Source organism: Podarcis filfolensis (assembly GCF_964270895.1).
Source record: "Podarcis filfolensis genome assembly, chromosome: 1".
In the NCBI taxonomy this organism is placed as follows: Eukaryota; Metazoa; Chordata; class Lepidosauria; order Squamata; family Lacertidae; genus Podarcis; species Podarcis filfolensis.
The window spans coordinates 42,472,135-42,494,645 of record NC_139604.1 but is presented as its reverse complement, the minus strand read 5'-3'; the positions used below and the strand labels follow the sequence as shown (position 1 = coordinate 42,494,645).

The 22,511-nt window shown below is 39.3% G+C and overlaps 1 protein-coding gene across 3 annotated transcripts in view; it reads right to left on the bottom strand.

Moving 5' to 3' along the window:
• Positions 1-268: 268 nt before the first annotated feature.
• The window catches only part of DPP10 (dipeptidyl peptidase like 10), a 552,775-nt gene continuing 530,532 nt past the window's right edge, over positions 269-22,511 (bottom strand). For all 3 annotated transcript variants that reach the window (XM_083582231.1, XM_083582230.1, XM_083582232.1), the window contains 7 exons: positions 12,354-12,548; positions 11,202-11,256; positions 4,958-5,057; positions 4,673-4,731; positions 4,501-4,573; positions 2,947-3,020; positions 269-1,354 (listed from right to left, as the gene is read on the bottom strand). In XM_083582231.1, the coding sequence (XP_083438357.1) occupies positions 1,217-1,354; positions 2,947-3,020; positions 4,501-4,573; positions 4,673-4,731; positions 4,958-5,057; positions 11,202-11,256; positions 12,354-12,548 (694 nt within the window). In that variant the 3' untranslated portion in view covers positions 269-1,216. The remainder of the gene's footprint in view (positions 1,355-2,946; positions 3,021-4,500; positions 4,574-4,672; positions 4,732-4,957; positions 5,058-11,201; positions 11,257-12,353; positions 12,549-22,511) is intronic.

Here is a 22,511-nt window from a genome sequence, read left to right as displayed (position 1 = left end):
TGATGCATTTCAGGGACTTCACCTGAATAAAATAAAAATTTAAAAAATCATTCATCAGAAGGCTCCTTTAGAAATAAAACAAATCATTTCCCAGGCTGAATTTAAATCTTCATGTAACAGCCTAGGCAGCTGTGACACACCAAATAAAAACTGACAGACTGTTCTGTGATGCGCTACCACAAGTTGGCGTTGAAGTTCAGAATGGAATCTCAGCCCATCTGCAAGAACCAGCTTCACAAATGATTCATCAAAGTAGTACTCAAATGGCTTACATTGTTAATAAAATCTCTTTATCTGAAACTATAATTTAATATTCATGTATCTAATTTACATGTGACAAAGTAGCATATTCTAAAATTAGAGTGTAACCAGCAAACTATTGACTACTGTAAACAATACGAAAAAACACAACCCAAATATTTCTTAGTAAATGAAAAGATACAACTTTTAACCAGGGAAACTATTTTAGTTGTTGATACTGGTTTAAACATAGCTGTAATCATGGCTTGAAAAAATTGTTCAAGCACACAGACATTTTCTGTGGAAGGAGTTTTGTGTATATACATAAAGTCCAAGCGTATACTACCAAATTTCTGCTTATTGAATTATAGTTGGTACAGTAAAATAGTGAATGCTTGAAAAACTTTTACAGGGAAGGGAAACAAACTAATATGTGTATTTATCAGACTTAATCTGATATTGTTTCCCAATGTAAATTGAAACAAAATGATATTTTCTCAATATTTTGAAGCTTGACAGTGAAGAAATTGCACTAATTGAAAAGTTGCAATAGTTGGTTAGGCTGCAGCTCTCCTGTGCAAATATCAATATTTATGTCAGGTGTGCATTATGCTGAAATTGAGAAATCATGTGCATTTTAAATAAAAACAGAGCAACTACGTACAGAACAAACAGTGAATCTTAACAGAATCAACATGCACTAACCCTACTCTTATGCAAAATTAATTTCTTCCAGGAAACTGCATCTGACCATTGGCCTTCCACAAAGGTATATGTTTTGTCCCTTGGTAATACATTTGGACTTTTGTATTCAAATCCCAGTTTGTTAGCTCATTGTCACCAAATGTGCTGCTCCACTGGTATATCCTTTAGCTGCCCTTGGGCTTCTGTAGAATCTGTTCTCTCACAGTCACTTTTATTTATGGTTTCAGTGAGCCTCACTGAAAATCTCCTCAGTTCTGTACAAATAGCTTCCTTATTCATCTTCCTCTGGTTCCTGTGATAAAATTGGCGCTTCCTCCTTTAAACAAGCACTAAAGAAGCTGAGAATTGTGCTATAAAGGTGATATTTACTCTTCTCTGCTGTGATGTAATGACCTTCATCTGGGTAGATCTGGGTGAGGAAATGTAAAAATAAATAGGCTTTAAAAACCAAATGATAGGGGTCTCTGATTTGTTTTAAATGCATTTGCATCAACACAGAATTAGGCATTAGGCAATGTTATGGCGTCATTGAAAGCTTATAAAATTCAAACTAAAATTCATTTTCCTGATATTTTAAATCAGCATTTCATCACCTACACTGAAAGCTTTAGCAATAAAAGTATTTACATATATTTATTTAAAATGGCCTTTCTGATTTGGATTTTCAAAATGGTTTAGGGGAAACAGATATTTAATTTCTATAAATTACTGTATCAGCCTGATATACAACCTGGTAAAAATGTGGATCTAGTATGACTTCAAAAGTAATCCAAAGGTTTATTGTACAGTGGTACCTCGGGTTACAAACGCTTCAGGTTACAGACTCCACTAACCCAGAAATATTACCTTGGGTTAAGAACTTGGCTTCAGGATGAGAACAGAAATTGTGCAGCAGCGGGAGGCCCCATTAGCTAAAGTGGTGCTTCAGATTAAGAACAGTTTCAGGTTAAGAACAGACCTCTGGAACGAATTAAGTTCTTAACCCGAGGTACCACTGTACCTTGTTTTGAGTCCAGGATCCATTCCGGAGCCCCGGATGCTCAATGAAAGGGACACTCGACAAAGTTCTGCTTTGTGTAAGCGCGTGAACAGTTTTGCACTTCTGCGCACGAGCGATTTAGCACTTCTGCACGTGTGTGAGCGGCAAGCCTGGAAGTAACCCAGAAGTAACTTCTGGGTTTGCTGCAGAAATTCCATGAAATGGACGCTAAACGGGGCGGACTCACAACAAGGTACTACTGTACTAGCAATATTAATGACATGGAGCCCAGATAGTGGGTGGGATTGTATATTGCTGCTACTGGTAATATTTGGACATAAACGTGGGTATTGATAATGATACTGGACTGCCTTTGCGGTTTTACTTAACTGACAGCTGATAGGAAATGAAAACTACTATTATTGTACGGTTGCCAAACCTAATTTCAAAATTAAAAGGTTTAACAAACATATTTTACTTAAACAATCAGTCACACATGTTAACTGGTGTCTCCAAATATATTGTTCCAAAATATTTCTGTTCTCTATCTCCTACAGATAGTCTACATTTCAGTAGTGTTTCACAACCTTAAAAAAAAAATGGCTTGGCTACTTCCAAGCATTTCATCCTTTCTAACCAGCAAAAGCAGAGTTTTAATTTCCAAGTTAACCTTATAACAGATAGGAATAATGCACTTATAGTATATAGTATTGTGCTTCTAAATACTTAAAAGAGCATCAAAGAGGCCAAGATGCTCAAGCTCTGATACCACTAAAGCCATCTTCCTGCAGTGCAGAGTCCTCTGTGCAGAAATCAGTCTGGATCCAACTCTCTATTTTTAATTTTATTTTTGCATAGATTCATTTTTTGAAGTTATTCAACTATACATAGTCTAGAAAAACATGATGCTATTTTCTTATATATTGTGTACTTGCAAGGAAAATAAAAATAAAAATTCTAAGACTGGTCATAATTAAAACATATTGAAGGATGCACTATTGAGATATCTGACCATTACATACCTGCATAGTATAATTCACTCCAGCTTTTATTAGATGTTTAATTAATTCTGCTGAATGCTGGAAATGAACTTTAGCTGTGGGACAATAACATGTGTTAGCAAAAAAGCATTATTAATGTCAATCAGATCTTACAGATTAGCTGCCATCCTGTTCAGGCTTCAATCTAATATGCTCATACAAAGGGCCTTATTATATTTCTGCACTTAACATGTGAAGGTCAGGGACACTGTAATGACGGGGATCTATCAGTGAGGCCACAAGTGCATCTTCTCTGTTGCTGTTGTGTGTGAGTGCCCTACACACAAATAAAGTGGGTAATTCTGCTGAATATTCTTTCCTAGCACTTCCAGAAATATCTTCTTTCTTCATAACAGGACAGCCATAGCATAGTAGCTAGGGATAGAATTCTCTGGAAACACCTCAATGCCAGGCTTGATTTTTCCTATTTCAATCCTTGATCTAAAAAGTGAGTATTTTTTTTACTGGTTTGTCTAATTTTTCATACTATATGTACAATATTATATACACAATATTGTATTGCATTTAAGTATTTTTATTCAGTTGTATTTATTCCGTATACAAATACTTATAAAATATGCTGCAGAAGTATAGTATTGCATGGGCCTTGACTCCTTTATATGTATTATATATAGGGTATACATATTAATATGTTTGGGTAATATATGCATTTTTAGACACATTGACTAGTGAACTGCATCACAAAATTTACAGTAGTATGGATATTTAAGGATAGTTTGTTTTTATTTGTGTATTGGTTTAAGAAGGGCAAATTAGATTCTGATTCACCATTCCTAAGTGAAACTGAACCTCTTAGAATTAGCTGGTTTTTCCAGGAAAATATATTTCATCCTGCTTCCACTCAATTTTAGTTTTGCCTTCACAATGCAGGTAGTGGTTCTGGGTCTTCAGCTGGACTGGTTGAATGATTAGCCTTTTTAGCTGTCCAATGAGGTAGAATGGTTGTACCCATCCATTGAGCTGGGACAAGGTGTTCCAACATTATGAATCAGTGTTGGAAAACCCACTCCTCTGGAAATATTATTCCCATACTAGTTAAGCTGTGTTTGAACATATAAATATAAGAAATCATGCATTGCTTAGCAGTGAAGAGCAGTACACTGTAAATGCACTATAGAAATTAATCCACTACAATCTATTGTACGCCACAAGTCCCCCCACCCCCGCAACATGTATATTTTGCCAATGGTGGAATCAATAATAATTTGAAAGCTGATTAAATATTGATGCTGTCATTTATTAATATATGTTGCCATCTACCAATGACATGGGTGTTTTATATGATTTAAACAAATTGGTACCTACAGCTGCTAAGAGTTACAAATATTCAGTTACGAGAAATGTCATCTGTTCAGATGTAAAACCGTCAATTGACTCTGACAACAGGCTCTCTGGGGGCAGACAAAGCTCAGTATTATCAAAAGAACACACACAGACACACACGCCTCTCTTTCACTTAACTTAGCTGCGCCACTAGCTGCAACTGTAAATGGAACTATTTGTGTTTCTACTTACTATCAGCTGTCCCGTGGACAATTAACAACTTTTCTTCTTTAAAGCCGTGAATATTGTGTAGCACGCTGGATGCCTTTAGGAAAGAAACACACACACTTGTACACCTCTACGAGTGATTTGCATTTCAAATCCCCCTGCAACACCATAAATATCTAAAGTACAACTTGCTTACCTGATAAGCATTTTCTTCTTTAGATGGAAGGCCAAGGTATCTTTCTGAAAAAGCTGATGCTGCAGGGGAAACAGGATTCCTTTTTATTTGTTTCTGTTAAATTGTTTCCAGATTAAATGAGTTAACATTTAGGGACCTAATCACACGTAACTAAACCCAAGGCTTCATGGGTGCAGAATGGGTACAGTCCCTTCCAGTGTAAAAGATTTGCTATTTTTTAATCCATCAGAGAGGGAAAATTGGGTACCTGCCTAGTAGACAAACTGAATAATACAAAATACTCACCATACAATCTCATGTCTGTAATTGGTGCAATCACTGCTCCACACTTGAAAAGCCTTTCATTGGACTTGAGAATCATTGATGCAATGTATCCTCCATAGCCCTACAAAACAACCTAATGTGAGTTAAAATGTGCCCATTATTGCCTTAATGAAACTGGCTTTTTTGTTATGCAGTACCATAGCATTTACATCTATTTCTATGGCCCTCTGATCTTCTGTGAATTATAAATTGACATTTAAGAGAGAATTAAACCTATTCTAAGCCATTTTTGGTCTTTAAAAGGTGTTTTGAGCCAATATTCACTACAACAGTGTGCCCTGAAATTATTTAAAGTTTATATCTAGTGGTAAAAATGCCATTTTAGCCTCCTACATCCTCTCAGTAGTATGGTGGCTTGGGAAGCATAGGAAGATGCCTTATACAGCCAGACTATTGGTCCTTCTAACTTGGTATTGTTGACTGTGACTGGCAGGGAATAAACCCTATTATTCAAAGGTTAAGTCATGTTTTTTTCTTATTTATGAATAAATATTTGGAGTCCAGAATCAAATGTTACAGGAGATGTGTGATGTACTTAAATATTTGATGTATTTATTCATTGGTGGAAATGGTGTGGGGTGGATGTTAATGATGGGACCCAGCACTTGTCCCCGCTTTCCTTGGCATTTCATGGGCTGGGCAGAGCCAAAATACACTCTAAATATTTAAGAGATATTTACGAGGGATTTCTAAGACTTCTCAACAGGCACGGGGGTTATGAGGTAGCTGAACCTTGTTATTGTTTTCTTTTGCAGATCAGAGCCACTCCAGCCCCTGCAAACGCCTTATGGAATGAGGCTATATCATGATGGGCATTCAAGCAATAGTAGAAGAGAAAAACCAGTCACCCCAGATTAAGGTAAGAATTAAGAAAAGGGTATGTCATGTGAAAGTTCTTAGAGCCCCACTCCCCTGCGAAAGGTAAGCAAATATAACCCCCTCCCACATTTTTTCAGGGGAATGGGCCTTCCAAAGTGGTGATGGGGAACTATTTGGTGTGTGTGTGTAGAAATTCTTTGGCTTTTGGCTACACACTGAATGTGGCTATGGCAACCTATATAACACCTTACGTTGATTCTCAGACTGTGCCATCTTAATACGCAGGAAGTTCATGTCTAAATGTTTATCTGATTTATTTGTTTTTTTAGGAGGGAGGAGTGTGTCTAGAAAAACAGCATATAAGGAGAAATATCTCTCTCCAACACATGCTTTTGTGCAAGGGGTTTATGATGCAAGAGGGAATCAAACAATTTATCAAAACTCGGGCAGTTGCAGGAATGCTGTAGCAATGATATTTTTTAACATACAATAGGCTCTAAAAAGTAAGCACTGGTTTGCTCTTCACAAATTATCTCCAGTGTCAGATGTGCACCACAATGAACATTATGCCCACAAAGCAGCTTATGATGGCCAACACCTGCCTCACTCAAAATTTATAAATTGTTCTTTGTTGGATGAAGATGAACTGTGTTGAAATAGCTGTTTTTTGTTTTTAAAAAACAAAGCCTGCTTGTTTTGTTTCCATAGAAAATGCTTGCCAATTGATTCCACACTTCTAAGAGAGAGAGTTCAAGGTCTAGCAATCCTAATTTAAGACTTATATAACCAACAACAGGTTTCTCCAAAAAACCTGTGTCATTCCCTACTCTGTGGGAAGAAATCCATCCCTTTTAAACCCAGATAATAATTTATTAATCATTATTATTATGTGCAGAGGATCTTTTGAGTCCTTGACAATATGGACTTTCACTGTGCTCTGTGTATGTCTACCTCAGAATAACATCATTTATTTAAAAAATATATATCCCTGAAAACTACAATAAAATTTTATATAACCCAAGATAAACAAAGTTTATGCAAAGCACACAGTTCAAGATTTGTAAAATAAATTACTTATAACTATAAAATACAAATAAAAAGATTGGGGGGAAATTCCTTCATTCCATTACTTCATTGATTTGATCTGCCACTGTCAGACGAACGTGGAAATCAGAACATAATTATGTTTTGGATTTTGCACTTTTCCGAATTTTGTGATATAGCTGTTGACATTAAATACATTAATAATGCATTTTAATGAATAAAATACACTTAGGAATTTAAATATTTATTTTATCTCAATGTACACATATCCAGGTCTTTTTTCCCAGCTAGAACAGCATTCCGATACCTCTCACCCCGGCCCTGGGAGAGTCCTGACCAGTGTGAGCAAAACCCCACTGCACCTCTGGCTCATGAGGAAACCCTCCCCGGACCCCAAATGGGATATCCTCTATGGGCTCTGGAGAGGCAGAGGCACAGCGGGGCTTTGCTGAGGCTCTTTGGCCTCCCAGCTGATGTGTGGGGAAGCCATATCTCAGCTGAGCAAGCCCCCACCTGCTCCAGCTCACGTGAGCCAGAGACGCATGGGGGAACCTCATTAAGCTCCTCAGTAAAGCAATATCAGCAATAGGCCTGGACGATGTATTGATACATCATCCAGGACTGGTATGAGGGCCAGAGCGTGATGGTGGCTTCACAAGGCAGTGTATTGCCAGGGCACTGGGGGACTCAGGAGTGGCAGCGTTTTTACCAGTGATATACTGCTGATGAAGCAGCCATCACACTCTGGCCCTCATACCACAGATGGGCTGTGTGTGCAGGCAGCTTCTTTAAACTGCTCCACTCAAGGGCGTGCGGCTGGCTGCATCTCAGCGGAGCAGTTCATCAAATTCCCTATCCTGCTTCTGGCTCACATGGAGAGGGGGGTGGCTTTGGCTTTCTGTTGAGGCATGGTCAGCCTGACAGAAGCTGCCTCTGGTTGATGAGGAGATCCCCAGCCCAAATATATCCTCCTTGGGCTCTGGGTGGGTCTTCTGAGGGAGGTGTGTTCTGGCACCTTTTACTCTAGAAAAAAAGCACTGCTTGTCTCTGAGCTTGGCTGAGTGCTGCATACCAATGAAAGTGATAGGAATGTGCCATGGTCTTATAAAATAGCCCAACCAGAGATGGCAAAAGGGGGCCTATTTCTGTTATACAAGGGGGTGGGAAGCATCGATTGAAGTGGTAGCGCAGGAACCTTGCTTTTTGGACATGAAGGTTGTGTGTTAATGGCCACATAATTAAAGATATATCTAAAATGTCAGCAATAAAGGGGAAGATATATAACTTTCCTGGACTGATGGATATTATATTTGATACTGAAAGTGTGCAGTCTGTAGTACACTGTATGCGCGCATGCAGTCACAAATTGTTACAGCATTCACAATGAGATTTACAACTAGGAAGGGCACAAAGAGTAGATGTCTTAAAAGAGTTGCTTCATCTCTTGCATCCAAAAGAAGCAAACATCGATATCTGAAAACTACAACTCTTTTTGTGGTTAAGTTCTAAACACGGTTTGAGACAGAGCAAGAGAGATGGTTGAGAATCTATTTAACTTTTTGCTAAAGGTGAAAGTATTTGTCTGGCTCTTCTATTTAATGCCAGAGGCAATAGCATCCAACAGCTGACAGACTAACAAAGGATATCTTGAACAGATGGCACAAAAAAGGATGTTACTCATAGCACAATAGGCTGTGAATGGGTTTGCATGTAAAATATGTATTAAAAAGGGAACGATGAAAGTAATAGCAAGCCACATTTGCATTTTTGGATGGAAGGTTTTTTTTTAAAAAAAGATGTGTATATGCAGGATAACTTCAAATGCAGGATTCTAGATTCAGGTAGGTAGCCATGTTGGTCTGACGCAATCGAAATAAAAATTTTAAAAATTGTGCAGTAGCACCTTAGAGACCAACTAAGTTTGGTCTGGGTATAAGCTTCTGTGTGCATGCACACTTCTTCAGTTACACTGAAACAGAAGTCACCAGACCCTTATATATATATAGTGGGAGGGCGGGGGTTTTCTCAGAAGGGAAGTAGGAGATGGGTGTTTGACTCCATGGGTATGGTAAACCGGTTGATGACCGTTAACAACTGCAAATGCAGGAAGTTAGTCTTTACTTCTACCATGACTTCTGTAACCAAGCACCTCCAGAAAACATAAATATAAAAATGAAACTGCTTGATTCAAAAATATTGGAAAATGTTATGTATTAAAGGCACAATGAAGTCAAACTTCATACTTTCAAGTCTCATTGATTTCCATAGGCAGATTGACCATGTACTTAACCTAAGTGGACTTTAAAGTGATTAACTTTGGCTATATTGAGTTCTGTTATAAACCACAGGCTTAGTTTCAACATTTGTTTTTTTTCCTTTTCAGATTACAGTAGTACTTAACTTTTGCTGTTTTGAAGTTGGCACTCAAGGGTGCATTCCTAAAGGTAAAGGTAAAGGGACCCCAGACCATTAGGTCCAGTCGTGACCGACTCTGGGGTTGCGGCACTCATCTCGCTTTATTGGCCAAGGGAGCTGGCATACAGCTTCCGGGTCATGTGGCCAGCATGACTAAGCTGCTTCTGGCGAACCAGAGCAGCGCACGCAAACGCCGTTTACCTTCCCGCTGTAGCGGTACCTATTTAGCAGTTCGAAAGCACATCAAAGTGCAAGTAGATAGTTTGGCAGGAGCAGGGACCAAGCAACGGGAGCTCACCCCGTCGCAGGGATTCGAACTGCCGACCTTCTGATCGGCAAGTCCTAGGCTCTGTGGTTTAACCCACAGCGCCACCTGCGTCCCGGGTGCATTCCTAGCTTCACCTAAAATTGGCAGTAGAGCTGGGCAGTAATCCAATCTAATGTCTGAAATAGTATGGTGTTCACATTGCGATACCAGCTCAAGTTGCCTGAGCTTGGTCGGCTGTGTCTTTCCTCTTTGGGCCATCAGTTGCTCCAGGAGGAAAGATGCAGCCCACCAGCTGGGGCGAAAACAGGCAGGCACCTTTGAGGGAGCCCTGGTGTCCCTCGGGGCTCCCTTACCGTTGCAGGGCTGGGCAATGTATCTCGGCTGCTTCTTCCTCCCCTAAGGCATATAGAATGATATTGAAAACCAGATTATTGTCCGGCCCTAATTGGCATATTTTATTTTTAAAATGTCCACTCTATATAGCACTCAGAATGTCACAATGGAAACAGTAACAAGTCAAATAAAAAGGTACCGTATTAATCACCAAAATGATGGGAAGCTTTCAGGTGAACTTCTTGGGGAAAGAAATCCCAAAAAGCCCTGTCCCAGTCACTACCTATCTGACATGATGGTGGGGCCATTTGGAGTAGGCTGCTGCTGGTGACGTCTGAACATGGACTGGCAGATGCACATTCCTTCAGTTACACTGATCTCAAACTATACGGGACTTTAAAACAAGAATGGGTAACCTGGGGCTCTCCAAATGTTGTTGGACTCCAATTCCCATGAGCCTGAGTCAGCATGGCTAATGGGGGTTGTCCAGCAGCCTATGCAGGACAACAGGTTACCCATTCCAAATTTAAGCACCAGCAATTTGACGTGTGCTCTCAAACATTTGTAATTAATGCAGAAGTGATATGGTTCAACCTATTGGTCAAAAGCTTTGCAGCTGAATTTTCCAAATCATCCTCAAAAGTAGCCCCATGGAAGCAGCCTTACCTGGAGGTTTCACAGCATGGGTCACTATCCAGGCACACCCTGCCTGAGACAATGGCCCTGCATCTCCCAACATCAGCTGGACTGAGTTTCAGTTTACTGGCCCTTATCCACTCCATTGTGAATTATAGGCACTGCTCTAAGACTTCTAGTTCTTCAGCTAACATGGATGTGAAAAATAAATACCCTTGGGTTTAATAACCATACTGATGCTGCCTCCACAGCTGCTTCATATAGATGCCAAAAGGAGTGGGAGAAGTAATGGAACCCTGCAGTATCCCTAATATAAAAGCCAAGCAAAAGTCTCACTACATCACCTCTTGGAAATGCCCCTACTCCAAGACCCACCAGTCCCAACTGCAGAGTGTCTATGGAGAAAGTTACCCAAGTCCTCCCCCTACATACCACTCCTGGCATAGGTTTTTCATCAGGGTTATCAAAGCAGTATCTGTGAGAGTTCCAGGCCTGAAACCAAAGTTAATTTAATCTAGATAATAAGAAATAAATAATCAAAGAATACCTGGAGTTGTATTACCACCACTCCTAGAGGGGGATATTAGTAATTGTTTGTAATAAAAACAAAATTAAAACATAAAAGAATCAGAAACCAACGAAATGCTATTAGGAGCAAGTTGCTACATCATATTCATTCCAGAATGTTACCTTTCCAAATATGCTCAGTCTCTTGGAGTCAACGAATGGTTGTTTTATCAAGTATCTGTAACAGGAAGTTTATATCGTATTACAAAAAAGTTGTTTTTCATTAAAGTTATTTCCTGAAGAAGAATGTTCATATTTATGACTACTGTGCTGCAGATAATTCAAAAGAGGATATTAAATAAATTACACTTTGTTTTAAGTCTTCCACATTTTTTCTTGATCCCATTAATAATACATACTGCAGTTGTAACAATCTTCAACATAAAAATAAAAGCTGCAGTGTTCACAGCAGGATAAAATATTAAAGACATTTTGTGAGCTTAGGCCACAATTCTTGTTGTCCCTTAATGTGGGATCCCAGGAAAGAAAAAAAGCATTCAAGCAACCAAAACTTCCATACTCCTGACATTATATATGGTGTCAGGCCCTAGGAAGGTGGGTGTGGCTTACCCAAAATGGCATGATATGATAGCCTCTAAGACTTGGTGGGCCTTCATAAGATTACTGTTGTAATACAATTTGATGCATTTTTAGCTATTATTAGTAAATAACACAATTTTTCCATTCATTCAGACTTTTGTATGTCTTAAACATGATTATTCATTAAGCTATTACACTGATTAGGGATGTATACATTTTAAGATAAGTTAAGAGTACAATCCTGTGCATGTCTACTCAAAATTAAGTTCATTTTGTTCAATGTGACTTGCTTCCAGGAAAATGTGTATAGTATTACAGCCTAAATAGCTTTGTCAAATGAGTGTGGGATCTGATAAATCAATTTGATTTATTATGCTGAAACAGGATCCTTAGCCCAGAAGTGGGATAAGCAGAATTGTACTCTTCATAACTGGGATACATTGCAATTGTCTGATACATTTTAACCTTTTATGCATTAACATATGGAGCCCATTCTCCATTATGTGATGTTTAATTAGTCAATTAAAAATCCCAGTTAGAGTAGACCTTGAAGTTTCCTGTATCAGGAAATCCCAAAACAATGGTTCAGTGAATTTTATTTAATTTTCTTGCTATCAAACATTAAACATTTTTATATTGATCCATTACAGCAAATATACATTTCCAAAATAAACACTGGATCAACCCAAATAGAATAGAATATAGGAAATAGAATAATATTTTGCACATACGTACTCTACAGCTGCTATCTGGTCCTTCACTTCCACTGATCCTAAGGAACGGTGGACTTCTTGCAGAATCTTTAGACCTTGAAATCCACTCCCTCTTCCATCAAACTGAGCTACGATGACATTATCAGAGTTGACAAGCACAGAATCCCAGTCAATGTGAAACTTATCTGTAACCAACTGGCTGCCTGGAACTTCATCGCTGTAAATACCAACATACCAGACAGAAACGAAGGCTATTGACAATGTGATGCACTTTGCAGTTCTTCAATATTTTATTTAACCTGGATGGCAGAGTTCACTAGAGTTACGCAACCCGGTTGAATTATTGTCAGTTTAATCTATAACAGCACATTAACCACTGCTGTTATCACTTATGGGGAACAGTAAACACAAATAACTTCTTGAACTGTACAGAAATAAGCTGTTAAGATTAACACGTTGTTTACTCGTCTCATAGCCAGGAAGGAAGGCACACACGAAGATGCTTTGTACCATGTCAGACTACTTGTTCATTTTGAAAACATCTCCCCAAGGTTTCATGAGAGATACTTAACCTGACACTTTTAAATGAAGAGACTGAACGCAGAATATGATGGGGTGGGAGGGTAACAGTGGCCAGGAAAAAGGCATGAATAAATCTTAACCTGGGCAAAACCACCTGGACAAAAACATTTTAGATACAATTAGAGCCCAACTGTTTTATTTGCTGCAGTGTTTTCAGGGAAGGGGAAGGCAGCCTACCTGCATTTTAGCCAGTTCTATTTTCATTTTCCAATCAACACTACTTTTGCAGGTGGCTGGTGGTGCAGGAGGAAAAGTACATTTGGTGACATCTAACAATCAACTTAAACTTGCACAACCAGCCACCTGTGAACCATCTTTCTTTTTTTAGAAAAAATAACCATCCTATTTCCAGTTGCATATTTTCAGATTTGCTGTGCATATGAAATAAAATCAGCAAAATACTATGTGTGAATAATAGATGTGCCTTCCTCCCTTGTTCACTTGCGCACTCACGATTTGTGTGCATCTTACCCAGGATAGATAATATGTGATTCCCCCATAAAAGATGTACAGGTTTTAGCACAGGAAACCGATAAGCAAAGAAAGACGATGTGTGAGTAACTCATAGCACTTGCTTCTGTCCACTTACATAATCTCCATAGTTTTGATGAGTTTACTAGGCATAAGTACAACAGCTATTTGGAGGATTCATAACCACACAGGTCTGAAACTGACGGAAAGGCCAAATTCCTGCACTATAATTTATTTTTCTTTATTAAATTTATAGTCTTCTCCAGACAGGCAAATGCCCGATTGGATTTTATAATAACCTCTAGGAGATTTAGGAAATGCTGTTGAGAAAAACTCTTTTCTCCTTCCAAGTTAGTAAGATACAGAAACGACTGTAACTTATTTTGTGACTATAAATACAAATATTCTAGGATGGGGTGAAACACTTCTACTGGCTATTTTCATCCAACACTGCTGCTATTCATATTTTTTTTCAATGACAATTAAATGTCAGTTTTGAGAAAGGTTTGTTATTTTCCCCCAGCCACACATGTCATAAAACCAAGCAATCTATCAAGAAGTGGTATATCTCAGTGAAAACTATATATGCCAGTAGAATTAAAATAAATGTATATTTGCTTGTACCTTGTGTGGAAATTAGATTGGACAGTATCTATGAGCTCACTGTTCAGGGTTCTTGAAGAGTAGAGTAAAATTAATCACTGTGGGAGTCTAAATTTAAGAGACATAGAGGAACATACTAAAAATTACAACTATTCCCTTCAATCATTGTTCTTTCTGGGAACATGGAGGAGATCATCTGACAGTGTTGCTTTGCCAATTTACAGCAAGACAAGCATATTGCATTCCATGATGTCACGGTCAATGACAGTAAGTCCTACTAGGTCATAATCTTTTAAACTACTTCCAAAGAATAAAGAAGTTTCCATTTATGAACATAATTCCAGATTGCAACTGTTCACAAAACTGTCGTTTATGTGAATTACAGGAGCTTTATCTCTCACCCATTACATAACATCTTGGGTTCTTATTACCTCTTTGTTTAATTTTTTTGGGTTCTTTGCATCTAAAGATGTGACACTTCGCTTTTTTTGAGGAAGATTTAACATGCCTCCAAAGGACTAAAAGAGATATAAATACAGTGGTACCTCGCAAGGCGAAATTAATTCGTTCTGCGAGTTTTTTCATCTTGCGAATTTTTCGTCTTGTGAAGCACGGATTCCCTGGGTATTAACGGTTTTAAGAAAAAGGAAACAAACTCGCAAAACGTTTTCATCTTGTGAAGCAAGCCCATAGGGAAATTCGTCTTGCGAAGCAACTCAAAAAACGAAAAACTCTTTCGTCTTGCGAGTTTTTCGTCTTACGAGGCATTCGTCTTGCGAGGTACCACTGTACTGAACACTCTATCTATCTATCTATCTATCTATCTATTTATCATCTATCTATTAGAATTGATTCCCCACTGTTTAGCTGAAAAGGCTATCATAGACGGTTCCTGGCCTCACAATCTTAGGAAAACAAACAAACAGCCCATTGCCTCCAATGAGGTCATGATTAAAGATACTACAGGCATTTACTTTCCAAACCTTGCAAATTTTTTATCCATGTCCTGTGCATATTCGTCAATCAATGATTTCAGCATTAAAACACCCAGACAGAACTTATATTATCACCCGTTGTTATATCAAATGCTACATTTTTTCCCCCATGGAGGCTGCTCACATATTTCGCAGCCATTCATCAAGCGCTGAGTAATAAAGGAATAAGAAGTGAAATACACACATGCAGATACCAGATCTTATCTGAATCCCCACAAAAAAGAAAAGTGCATTCTGTTCTAGTAAATGAAATAGCAGCAAAAAATAGCTCCCACTCAACTGATAATGCAGATTTCTGCAGATTTCACAGTTCAACCACAGAAGGGAAATTTGCAGAAGATACCCTTGCTACCAATTTTTTATTGGCCACTTCTACCCAAGCAGTACTACATTGATTTTAGGCAGGGACTAGTTTTCCTCTTTTCCCTAATCCTTATGAAGTCCATGTTTTTATTTCTGCATTAGCAGTATCCTCCAACAGTGCAGTCCTATAACTCTTCATTGGTCTACAAAGTTGACACCCACCAAGTCTGTGCCTGCAGATACTAATGATATATATCTTATGAACTTGCAGTGTTAGCAGGATGTATTATGATTCAGAACATCTGCCAAAGCTGATGTGCCTTTTAAATATACAGGAGATACCAATTACACAGCAAAATGATGGACCTCAGCAGGTAATTTGCAGGCTTCCAGCAGTGCAGTCCCTCACACAATAGATATTCAAGAGGGAGAAAATGGCAGCCCATCACTTGGTATTTGAAATCTGAAGACTAAACCATAATTTCTGCTTGGAGCTCTGAGGGAAATATGAACTCCATTACTACAATTAGTATCAGATCTGACAGTTCTGGACTCTGCATCTTCACTTTTGTACCAATCAAGAATGCAATGAAGTTTCTCAGCCTCTTTTGTCTACTGGACACTGTATCACTATATACAAAGGGCTAATTAATTTTAGTGAATGAAGCAACAAAACAAAATAAGCAAAACACAGTCTTCTAAGACTTGCAATTTTAATTCAATTTATCTTCCTTTCTCTTAATAAACTCTCTTATGCAAATGAACCTGAAACAGCTATGCAAAAGAGATTGACAATAAAATGTGTAGCTACTATCTACTATGTCACTATTTAAAAATTCAAGGATTGTTTAATTTATTCATATAAGAATTTTAACCTGGCCTTCTAACACAAATGCATCTGTCAAGGCAGCTTAAAACATTTAAAAATCTCAGTTTAACAATAAAGCAGTTGTATTTTTTTTAAAAAAAATCAATTGAGGAAGGCAGAACAGAGATAACTGAAAACCTTTGCTTAAAGCATTATTTGCCTGACAGCTGTCAAGGGAGTAAACCCTTGAAATTTCATGAAGCAGGGTGCTCCAGAGTTTGGGTGTAGCCCCTCTCCTGTCACAGCCTGCCATGCTTCTGTCATAGGTAGGACTGAGGTTCACCAAACTCTACCTGCCTAATTCCCAGAACAAATAATCTACCAAGAGGACCAAAGCTGCCTGAAACCCCAAACCTAGGCCTGAAGACAGATTGTCTAGCCCCATTTAAATCTGTTTCATCCAATCACCCTTGGATCTGAGATGCCACCACACCTTCAAGCACCTTCCCCAAGAAGAGTAGAGCAGAGGCTGGCTGGAAACTTATCCAACCCACCCAGAGAGAGATTTTCCTATAAAAGTTTCATGACAGCCACCTTAAGGCTAAATAGACAAATAGACAGTCCCCACTCTCTGTGCCCACTCAACCAGACCTAGCTTCCTTAATGTGCCAGGAAGGGCAGGGATCACTTAATCTTGCCCGTCTCCTCAGACTGTACAAATGAAATGAATCAAGTACGACAAGACATGCAGGAGTCAGAGATACATAATTAGGATTTGGTACAAACACGGCATAAAAGTCACAGTAGATGTGAGCAACTTTATCTGCAAAATGTCTAGCAATACTGTCAAAATGGGAAATCACATCCTTTTCCTCAATTCTTGATGCAACAGACTCTTTAAAACTCATAGTTCAGCTAGGTGCCTCTCGGTAGAGGCAAAGTGTGGGGTTTTTTTCATCACCACAACAGAGGACTCAACATGGGCTCTAGTCCATGTCCAGTCATGTTGTCTTGAGTTTTCCTCCCACTGTTGCTCAAATAATTGTCTCTGCCACATTATCACCCTGAGTTCCCAGAAAAACAAAGGAGGCAGCTGGCTCCATTATCAGCTGCCTGAACCCATCAGTTTGGGTGAAATTCTGTCAACCACCTAGGTCATTTTCCTATCCCAGAGACAGGCCGAGACTTTGACAGAATCACTGATTGATATAGCAGAAAACTCACTCAGAGCACTTAGGAAATGATTTAGGTCCATCTTTGGACCTTTATAATGGGTCATGTACCACTCTGAGCTTAGGAGCTTATTTAAGCCTAAACCCCACAAGGTAGGAATCTGTACATGACAATAAATCTATGACCCTAAATCCAAGTAAATACCTAGCTCACCAACCACCCCATATAGAACCAAAAAGCCAAGTCAAGAATCTGTCCTACAATATGAATGGGCCCCGATATCAGTTGGTAAATTCACACAGATGCCAAGTAGTCCATGAAGTTCTGAATGTCTACTGAAAGGTTCGCATCAACATGGGCATTGAGTCATTTAACCACTAATCAGAGAGACTACTGTGCTTAATACTACTCTAGCTAGCTCAGGCAAGGAGACTGTTGGGCAGCAGGGAGACCTGAACCCAGGGGCAGCGCATCCTGTTTTGCTACTTGAGGCAAAACAGGAAGTGCTGCTTTCCCCTGCCCTGCTACTCCTGTTGCGACTGGCATACTTGTTGCCACTGGCATACTTATTGCCACTGGTACCGATTCTCTACCTGCCTGCTACTTCCACAATTTCGGGCAAGAGCTCACATGATTTCGGCTGATACTGGCAGCACTTCTGCACTGGTGGGACAGGGGCGGCACCTGCGGGGCATCCAACTTGGGGGCTTCTGCTGCCTTAGTCTGCCTCATGGCAGAGCCAGCTCTGCCAATATCCCAGCAGAATTCCCTATCCTCAAGTATAAACAGGAAGATGGTTTAATTGGAATCCTGGTTATGCTGATGGAACTTCAACACCGCAGCAGCTCTGCTTCCCTACCCACCTCCCTAGCACTTGGATGGGTGCTATAGAGAGAATCCTGGAGGAGAGATCTGAGACAAATTCACCCTGCCCACTTCATCTAGCCTTATCTGTGTAATGCATAGCAAGTCAGCTCCCTCACCCAGGATCAAGTCCTAGATGGCCATGCCCTTCCTATTTATGGAACTACCTTCTAAGATAACCATCTTCAGACTAAGAGAGATGCCACCACAGCCCCAAGGAATGTTTGACCAAATGAGCTGGAAGAGAAGGAAAAGACTACCTAGTCACCCCTGCTTTTCCTGTAATGATTAGTCTACCATTCCTCCCATTGCATGCAGCCCTTATGACCATATGTGGCTCCTAAGGATATCTCCAATACTGGACATTAATATAAATCTTGACACATGCCTGTAAACCCATTCCAAGCAACATTTACAAATGCAGTAAGTTACATCATTATGGTTGTCCGGCTTGTTTTAAATATACATCCCCAGAAGTTTTTCTTCTTACCTTTTAATCAAGTACATAGTTATAGCTCTGCCTTAAAAAAAATAGCATGACATTATAAAATGTAAATCTGCATGTATTAAAATAAGTTATGAAAATGGATGATTCTCCTATCCTGCCATGTTGTTAATCCAAAACGTAATAATTCCTTCACTCTGTTCCTAGAGAAAACCTCCAAGGACAACACTAACTGTACACAGTGGGTTCTCTTTTATGCACCTATATTTCTAGATTGCAGACTATACAGTTTTGTGCAATAGAAAATACCACATGTATTGTAACTTTATACTTAGCCGTGTGTTCTTCCATTATCATATGCATCACATATTGATCAAAGCTAAGAATATCCTTGCGGCAAACAGACCAGAGGAAATCAATAAGTATAAGAGTGCTATATTTAAAGTAAAATTGCAGCTGGATAGTTCTGCTTTCCTATGAACTTTCTGCTGTTCATATTTAATATAGCATAGTCTGCGTTATTCTATCCTGCTGTTCTATGCAGCTAAAATTCACTGTATCACATTTTAAAATTCCAATATGATAATGCGTTTGTATAGGAAGCTTGGTAGCCAATGACTGAAATTATGCCAGATCTGAATTATTTTCCATTTGCATAAAGCAGGGATGGAGAACCCGCGGCCCTCCAGATTTTGGGGTACAGGTTTGGGATACATATTTATAAAATTATCAATATATTGCCTTTTGGAGCATAGGCCACCCAAAGGAGTTAAAAATTTCAAAACCCACAGTGAATATGACATTCTAAAATAATCTCTGATCACTGGCCATGCTGGCTGGAGTTGAAAGGAATAGGAATTCAACAATACCTAAAAGGCCACTGGTTCCCCAACCCTGGCATAAGGGAAGCAGAAAAGAGTGCAATCCAGTGGGTGCCCTTGTACTCATGGAAGGGAGCTGGAAAGGGGGGAGGAATAAATAATTTACATTACCTACTCCACCCCTTCACCTCCACCCCCCAGTTTAAACTCATATCCAGAAAGTTGGAGGACTTTTTAGATCAGTGGCTGCAGAGGGAAAGTGGGCTTGGCAAATACTGCCCTCCTTCTCTTCCGTAAGTGGATGCCTCCACTGTGAATGAGACGGGCACCAACTGGATTCTACCTACTGCAGAGAAACAGTAGCTTATCCTGATGATTTAATTGTTAAGATTACTGGAGACATGTGCTGATTCACTTGTACTATACCCAAATTTTCAAACAGTATTAAACAATGGATGCTACCATTTAAGATGCATTATCTACACATTTCAAGGAACGAGGTTAATTGTGTCAGAGAGAGAAAAGAATGATGATCACCTCTCACTTTTATTATACAGATTAAATCCTGCTGCCTTCACTCTACTTAATTATTTCCTATGCAGCCAGGGAGTGTATCTTCCAAATCTCTAAATGAATAAGGTGGACATTAATGAGGAAAATCAAAGATCTGAGAGTTAAACTTTGATCCTAATTATATAGAAGAGAGATAATAATCAGTCTTTCAGGCAATTATGGTACATCTCTCTAATCTATAGAGTACAGTATATATAATGTAGTTAAAGGAAGCTGAACATGAAGCATATTAGAATGGGAGGACCAAACTGAAGAATTAGCAATTTACAATCTACTTAGCAATTTTAGTGTATGCATCAAAACGAGAGAGAGAGGTAAGTACAGACAATTGTAACATGTGTAAATTTAGAGGCTAACACTTCTGCTATAGTGGAAATACAATATATACACATTTTACAACTTTCCTTGAAATATCCAAACCATTTATGTTGAAATGGTCCACAGAATCAGTGTACTGAGAGTACACTAAGTTATACTTTGAAAAGGAGGAATGTCTTAAGGTGGGGGTGGGTCTTTACTGAATATTCACATCTGATGCTACACCCTTTAAAAGCAGCCCAAGGGAGTTATTGGTCCAACGCAAATGGAAACTGCATCCTTCAAAGCAACCACATCAAACAGCTGCAACAAAAAGAAAGGCTTTAATAGCTGAGGGAGTCAGCCAAGACAAATCTGAACTTTGCTTGACAAAAATAACCTAAAGGCTTTCTGTGAAAGTCAGTTGTTGTAAAGGATGAGACTTCACAACATTAATACTAATAATATAGGGATCATATCTCCTTTATTTATTCATTGTTCCTAAGCCACCTCTCATGCAAATGAATCCCTGGGCAGTTTACAAACAACAACAACAACTGCAGATAAAAATATAAACTATAAATAAAGCAAAAAGGACAAAAGGTAGCATAAAGTAGTAGATTAAAAAAAACTGCAAAAGGCAGAATACTGCTCAAATCATGAAACCTTGAAAACACTAATCAGTACCACTGAAAGTGGGACATGGGTGGCACTGTGGTCTAAACTACAGAGCCTAGGGCTTGCTGATCAGAAGGTCGGCAGTTCGAATCCCTGCAACAGGGTGAGCTCCCAGTGCTCGGTTCCAGCTCCTGCCCACCTAGCAGTTCGAAAGCACGTCAAAAGTGCAAGTAGATAAATAGGTACCGCTCCGGTTGGAAGGTAAACGGCGTTTCGGTGTGCTGCTCTGGTTCGCCAGAAGCAGCTTAGTCATGCTGGCCACATGACCCGGAAGCTGTCTGCGGACAAACGCCGGCTCCCTCGGCCTATAGAGCCAGATGAGCGTGCAACCCCAGAGTCATCCGTGACTGGACCTAACGGTCAGGGGTACCTTTACCTTTACCTTTTACCACTGAAAGCCTGCTTGCAAACATATAGTAGCAGTACCAGTAATAATAATAATAGTAGTAGTAGTAGTAGTAGTTGTTGTTGTTGTTTTGTTGTTGTTGTTGTTATTCTGGGTGGCTTACAACATAATATATAAATATAAAAACACAATGTTTTGACTTGGTACTGGAAGTCTATTGATGTAGACTAACATACCCCTAAAGGTAGAGGGTCAGATTCAAGTATCCCACTACACTAGCTGAAGGCAGTGCAAGGACTCCTGCTAACACAACAGGTCTTCCCTCTTCTTCTTCCCCCAAATTTGCTCTGAAGGATTGTGAGAAGCCCCAAACAGCATGTGAGGGAGGGGTGGTAGTTCTGTCTAGCAAGCAGAAATGCTTGCACTGATTGAATTATTTTATTAGTGCAACATGGATTCCCTCCTAGGGAATTCCATAGTCAGGGTGCCACCATAGAGAAAGCTCTATGCTGTGTCCCCATACAATGAGCTGTCTCCATCCACAGGGCACAAAATGCTGCCTCTGCAGATCTTAGAGCTCAAGTTGACTGGTACAGGAATCCCAACATAGCTCCTTGCTATGATCTCTGTCATCTGAATCTGTGTTGATTCTATAATTATAGTGGCATAAAAGCCTTAAAAGCAGTGCATACACATAACATAGTATGATTCTAAATACAACTCAACTATTTGTTTTAGGTTATGAATATATGGGCCTTCCATATATGTCTTCCATGTAAGTAGTTAAGAGCCATTCACAGGCACCATGCTGATTGTCAGAAACTCATATGGCAATGTCTTTTGGCACGGTAGGCTTGCAATACACAGGCCTCAAGCCAGGCCCTTCCTCACCCTCCTTTCAGAAAGACTTCATGACTTATTTCCAACCAATAAGGATTCCAAGCAATCCATGTTGTAGCTATTGCTGCCTGAAAAGAAATAGAAGGTGATAATATTGGCTGAACTGATGCTCAGGTATTACTAAGTGTATGGAGGGGGTAGATTCAGCCATGCTCACATAACACTATCTGGCTATCTTCTGTCTTCTCATTCTTATGAGCACTTGGGTAACCCCCCCCCCAAAAAAAATGCCTTCTTCAATAACTAGTTGCTATAGAAGTGATTTTTCTTTGAGACTGATAAAAGGATAATTGCCAATACTGTGTTCATTCTAAAAGGAGG